A 6933-nucleotide genomic window follows, 5' to 3' on the forward strand; every position below is an offset into this window, starting at 1 on the left:
TTTTTATGGCTGAGTAGTATTCCAAGGTGTATATATATATATATATACATATATATATATATATATATATATCTGTGTGTTTCTGTGTGTATATCTCTTTCAGGCTCTCTTTATTCCTTTCATTCTGTTTTTGTGTGTGTGTTTTGTTTTGTTTTGTTTTGTTTCCCCCTCTGACTATATCTTGGCTTACTGCAACCTCCACTTCTTGGATTCAAGTATTTCTTGTGCCTCAGCTACCCAAGTAGCTGGAATTACAGGCATGTGCCGCCATGCCTGGCTAATTTTTTAGTGAGAGAGGGTTTCACCATGTTGGCCAGGCTGATCTCTAACTCCTAGGCTCAAGTGATCTGACTACCTCAGTCTCCCAAAGTGCTGATATTATAGTCATGAACCACCATGCCTGGCTCATCTCACTGATTCTTTCTTCTGTGTGATCCATTTCTTTTTTGGAGAGCCTCTGTACTTTTTTTCAGTTCAACAAATGTATTTCTCAGTTCCAGGGTTTCAAATCTGTTTGCCATTTGATTTTTTAAAACTTTCATCTGTTTTTTTTTTGTTGTTGTTTTCAGACAGAGTCTGGTTATATCTCCCAGGCTGGAGTGCAGTGGTGCTATCTCAGCTCACTACAACCTCCGCCTCCTGGGTTCAAACAATTCTCCTGCCTCAGCCTCCTGTGTAGCTGGGATAACAGGCGCGCACCACCATGCCTGGCTAATTTTTCTATTTTTAGTAGAGATGGGGTTTCATTGTGTTGGCCAGGCTGGTCTCAAACTCCTGACCTCAAATGATCTGCCCACCTTGGCCTTCCAAAGTATTGGGATTACAGGTGTGAGCCAATGTGCCCGGCCAAACTTTAATCTCTTTATTAAATTTCTCTGATAAATTTATCAATTGTTTTTTCTGTGCTGTTTTGGAGTTCATTAATTTCCTTAAAACTGCTATTTTGAATTCTTCATCTGAGAGCTCACATATCACCATCTCATCATGGTGTTGATCACCAGCTCCTTGCTTTGTTCATTTGGGGAGGTCGTAGTTTCCTGTTTGCTGTTGTTCCTTGTGGACACATATCTATGTTTTTGCAATGAAGGATTAGTTTATCTTCACTATCTCACTTGTTGAACTTTCTAGGTTGTATGTTTGCTTGGAGGTTCTTTGCAATTGTCTGATTCCCCTTAATCTTAGATTGTTGCCTCATTTTCAGCACTAGATGGCACCTTAAGCCCAGAATTTCCTCAGCTCTGGCAAATGTTTGCAGTACTGCCCATCTCAGATGGTAGCGTTCTTAGAGGGGATACCTCAGTTGTGTGGAAAGGCTGGCTAGGAGTTTATACCCAGATGACCTGTGACATCTACTTCCTCTAGCATGGTGCTGCTGAACAGCCACACTGATTTGGTGTCTCCTTTGACTGAAATGAAGAGTAGTTTTACAGGCTGGAGTTTCTAATTCCACTCCCCTCTTTGTCTCTAGCTGCCCTCAGGCGGTTTTCTCCCTCCAGGTACTAGTGGTACTTCTTGTGGGTTTAGGCAGGAATGATTTTTCTTCAAGGGAACCCAAGATGGTGGGGAAGCTGGCTATTCACCTCAATCTCACTTTTGCCAAAGTAGAACAAAAGAGACTGGGAGGAATTTTCTATGCATGATGCCTGGCAGATTGCGGCAGGGGCATTGCAGATAGAGAGCTTTCTTTCTTGTTATTGTCTGCTCAGAGTTTCTCACTTCTCTGTGTCCCAGTTATCATTTCAGCCTCAGATTTGGCTTCTCAGATGTTGCTGGTGTTAATCTGTGCTCTGGATATTTGCTTTTGGTTCTCTGTGGGGAGAGCAAAGGCAGATTGCTTTTACTCTGCCATTTTGTTAATATCCAGAACTGTATTTTTTCTTTTGTTTAATTATATACTTTAAGTTCTGGGATACACGTGCAGAACATGCAGGTTTGCTACATAGGTATACATGTGCCATGGTGGTTTGCTGCACCCATCAACCCATCATCTAGGTTTTAAGCCCTGCATGCATTAGATATTTGTCCTAATGCTATCCCTCCCTTTACCCCCCCATCCCCCAACAGGCCATGGTATGTGATGAGAATTGTATTTTTTTTTCTTCTTTTTATTTATTATTTAGCTTCGTTTGCAATAACTCTTTTGAAACAGTTTCACTCTTCCTGAACTCTCAATCACCTCACTCTCTACAGATAATATGCCTCCTACTTTTTAACAAATTTGAGGTAATCTTGATGAGTTCTTGAACCTTCCCTCCTTCAAAATTTTGTTTTGAATATTTCTGTTTCTCTACCATCTCTCTTCCATCTTATCTCAGAGGAAGAGACTGACTGACTTTCAGACAAAAGGTTAACTTTTCTACCATTTAAAAAAAAAATCTCCACTAAGGTATTACTTCTCAGTTTATTCTCTTTTGCATCTTTAATATTTTAGTCACAGGCTTTTCCTTTCTCTATGGGTATGCTTAGATTTCTCCCTAAAATTCTGACTGTTTACTTTTGAAACTATTATTTCATTTTCTTTTTACTGCAAATTTATCAAAAGTTTACTTCTTTCATTTCTCATGTTTACACTGAGTCTTATTGTCATCACTCTACCTAAAGTTTTCTCTTAAATACCAATTTATTATAAATTTCTTTGTCCTTCTTTTCACTTCTGATCTTCCATGATCTCTCTATATCACTTGACACCACCCTTGTTTTCTCTTTTCTTAATTCTGCCCTCTCTTGGCTATATGGAATTATTCTCTCCTGGATGTTTTCATTCTCCTACCTGTTTGATTACTTCTTCTGTCGCTTCTTCACTAGTACTTTTTCTTTTCTTTTTTTTTTTTTGAAACAAGGTCTCACTATGTTGCCCAGGCTGGTTTTGAACAAACTTCTGGGCTCAAGCATTCCGCCCACCTCTTCCTCCAAAAGTACTGGGATTACAGGCATGAACCACTGCACCCAGCCATCATCATTACTTTTTCTTATTCATCATCATTACTTTTCTTATTCCACTTACAAGTTTCTATTCCACTTAAAAGTTTTATTACACTTAAAACTTACAAGTTTTATGCCACTTAAAAGTTTCTAAGATTTTGCCCTTGTTTCCTTTCTTTTTAAAATCTGCACTTGGTGATCTCATCTTTTCTCACAGCATCCATCATCATTTCTGTTCAACTCTGAATCTATACATTTTTCTCCGTATTTCCCCTTCATATCTTAATCTATGTTTAAAAGCCAAAGTTAAATTTATCATCTTCTAAAAAAAATTCTCTTATCTCTTCACCTTTAAGTCTCTCAGTGACCCACCAAAGTGATATATGGATCCTTCCTCTTAATCACCTGTCCTTAGGACTATGCAGTAAGTTCTCTCTCTTTTTCAATCTATTTTATACACTTCTACCAGATTGTCTCCTAATGCATGGTTTTTATTATGTAGTTTGCCTACTCAGAAACTTTTAATAATTTCTTACGAAGTAAAGTTGAACTCCTTTGTCTAGTGTAGAAAGTCCTCTGTAATTCTCAAAATGTATTTTAGAATTACCTGCATTAGAATTGCCTGAGATACAGGGTACCATACTAGATTGTCAGGGATCTCCTGTGGCTCAGGGATTTGCCTTCTTAACCAGTCTTTATGTGATTGCAAACCTTGTTGGCTTCTGCTTTATGATTTTCCTTTGTTTTCTACTCCAAGCTTACATTTCTATCACTCAGTTTCACATAATCTACATTTCTGCAATTTCAATCTTGTAAATTAAATTACTTGTCATTACTACATTGAATTACTTGCCATTTCATGATATTGACCTGATTGTGTACCATGCTTTCAAATGTACCTGCTCTAACTGTTTCCTCTGTGGAATAACCTCTCATCTAAACTCTTTTATCTATCAGGATTCATTCCAATACTCCATCCTATTCAAGCTTTTCTTGGCCTGAGCTGGAAGTGAGTTTCCCTTCCTCTGAGTATTTTGTGGCTGTTTTATGGGACTTTTTATAATTACCATAATCAGTTACTTATAAACAAGCCTTTTGCTTTTTTAACCATTAAGACTGTAAGCTCTTTGAGTTCTGTAATCATGTAAGGTTTACATTTTGTATCCCCATACATATATAAACATAAGCTTAGAGGCCTGGAACACAGATGATAGTAGATATTCAATAACTTTTTTAAAATAATAGACTAATTGGTAACTGATCAGTGTACCAAATAGATAGATGGGTGAATATATGATAATCTTATTCTACCTCATAAAATCTTACTCATTTTTCCTATAGTGAAAAGTAAAAAAAAATCTGGAGTTGCTTGCTATTATGAGTTGAAGGGATTATATTTTAGGGAAACTCACTAAGAGTTAAGATTAAAAGTTAAGTTTAAAATGCTGATTCCTCTATCTAGTTCAGGCAAAGAGGTGAAATGAGAATTTTCTAGGTATATTTGCAGTCCTGAAGTTCTATTCAAGACCAAGTATCTAAAGGACTTTTACATTCCTGTTTTAAATATTATTTCTTGGGTATCCTGAAGTTTAGTTTATTAAAAATTAAGGCATAATTTTAAATAGCTATTCGTATTATTTGTTTTTAAAATGTAATTTACCCCTCAGGCAGTATTTTCTCTTAGACTCCAGCAGTTTCTATATATGTACTCTTTTTAGGGGCAAGCAATTTTCTGATGACTCATTCTGTGTGCCAGTTTATCTGTTGGGGAATTAAAATAAGGAGATATCAGAATAGTACTCTTTGGCATCATTTAAAAGTAGCAATGAGCAATGCTGTTTTCCCACACCTTTTTAATGAGAAAGTGTTTGTAGAACTTATCTCTGGTGGATTTTCTATCACTTTTTGGTATTATGTTGAGAAATCTGACCTATTTAGCAGAATTTTTTTCATTGACAAGTAATTTTCAAGAACATAAGATCTATGATAAAGTAGCAGATACTCAGAAGAAATTATATTCTTTCAAATACAATATTTCTTTTATTTCTTCTTGTATATTCTTTCCTTGTTGGAGGAAACTGATTTATTCAAAGGAATTAGTTAACCCTTGAGTTCCATATGTCTATGGAAGGAGATAGAATATTGCCAACATGTGGTTTAAATAAAAATTATGGTATTCATATATATACACACACACACACACATATATATATATATATATATATTTTTTTCAATGACAGCAAAACCAAAGGAGCACCCCTGAGATGGAAAGACAGAGAGCTGTGTACCATCTAGCCACTAGGCTTGTCCAAACTGCTCGAAACTCTCAATTGGATCCAGACAGTTTACGAATATATTTAAGTAACCTCAAGAAGAAGTACAAAGAAGATTTTCCCAGGACTGAACAAGTTCCAGGAAAGACTGAAGAATAATAACAATTCTAATGTAATAATATATCTTAATTCAAGGAACCTAGAATTTGTTTTTCTTCTCAGAGATAAGGAAAATAATATTTTCCAAATTTCATATTTTAACTGAAAATGACATTATATTAACAGCACAATTGTCATCTATATATTCTACATGAAAATATTTATTGTAACTTAAATGAGAACTACTTAAAGGAATGGTTTTATGTTAGGAAAAAATACAATATACCACTTTTTTCTCACAAAATTCACATTATTAAGACCTAAGTTTATTTATACTTACAAGTTCTAGTTTAAAATATTATTGTAAATACCCTAGTTTAATAAACACCTTTCTTTTTAGGTCTGGAAACTTTTTTGAGCTTTTTTTTCACATTATATTCTGAAGTAATAATGCCCTATAACTCAACAGTTTATTAATCAGTACTCCCACATTCCAACACTGGAGGGTTCTGAAGTTCATCAGAGTAATTTTGGAATCACTCTGCTAAGTGAGTGATCTCAGCGTAAAGGCCTAACATAGACAAGTTATTCTTTTCTTGGGCAACTAAGTGTCTGGAATTCAAGGTATACATTTGAATTATTTATTTAGTAAGCTACAGTATTCATAGTAATTTGACCGCCTAATATTATTCACAGACCACTTAGGGCCATATTTTATTCTATAACAATTAATATTAATGTTTGTTGACTTTATTAAACTCTCAGCATTCTAAGTAACTATTAGTAGTCAAGTATATTGAAAAAGTTATAATTTAAATGATACACATATTATTTTGGAAAAGTAAATGTAAATTATTGTTTGTTTTACATTCAATTCAATATATATTAAATGTCTTGTTAGATTACTTATATTCCCTATTGTCATGTTTTAGAAAAACTATCACAATATTTATATTTGACTATTAGCTATGTTTTAATTCACAGCCTCTGAAATGAATTCTATTTTGTGTGGTCATTTCTTTTTCTTTATTTTTTTTTCTTTTTGAGACGAGTCTCACTCTTGTCCCCCAGACTGGAGTGCAGTGGTGCGATCTCGACTCACTGCAACCTCCACTTCCCTGCTTCAAGCGATTCTATTGCATTAGCCTCCTGAGTAGCTGGGACTACAGGCACTCACCACCATGACTGGCTTATTTTTGTATTTTTTGGTAGATACAAGGTTTCATAATGTTGGCCAGGCTAGTCTCGAACTCCTGACCTCAGGTGATCCACCTGCCTCGGCCTCCCAAAGTAGTGGCATTACAGATGTGAGCCACTGCGCCTGGCCTTGTGTGGTCATTTTTTTTTTTTTTTTTTTTTTTTTTTTTGAGACGGAGTCTTACTCCGTCGCCCAGGCTGGAGTGCAGTGGCCGGATCTCGGTTCACTGCAAGCTCTGCCTGCCGGGTTCACGCCATTCTCCTGCCTCAGCCTCCCACCTAGCTGGGACTACAGGCACCCGCCACCTTGCCCAGCAATTTTTTTTTGTATTTTTTTAGTAGAGACGGGGTTTCACCGTGTTAACCAGGATGATCTTGATCTCCTGACCTCGTGATCCGCCCGTCTCGGCCTCCCAAAGTGCTGGGATTACAGGCTTGAGCC

The 6933-nt window shown here is 36.2% G+C and overlaps 1 protein-coding gene across 1 annotated transcript in view; it reads left to right on the plus strand.

Moving 5' to 3' along the window:
* Positions 1-5699, plus strand: part of MSH4 (mutS homolog 4) — a 122669-nt gene extending 116970 nt beyond the window's left edge. Inside the window, exon 20 of the mRNA XM_017851591.1 lies at positions 5163-5699. Within this exon, the coding sequence (XP_017707080.1) occupies positions 5163-5354 (192 nt within the window). The 3' untranslated portion in view covers positions 5355-5699. The remainder of the gene's footprint in view (positions 1-5162) is intronic.
* Positions 5700-6933: the final 1234 nt, after the last annotated feature.

Source organism: Rhinopithecus bieti, unplaced genomic scaffold, assembly GCF_001698545.2.
Source record: "Rhinopithecus bieti isolate Rb0 unplaced genomic scaffold, ASM169854v2 scaffold_34297, whole genome shotgun sequence".
In the NCBI taxonomy this organism is placed as follows: domain Eukaryota; kingdom Metazoa; phylum Chordata; class Mammalia; order Primates; family Cercopithecidae; genus Rhinopithecus; species Rhinopithecus bieti.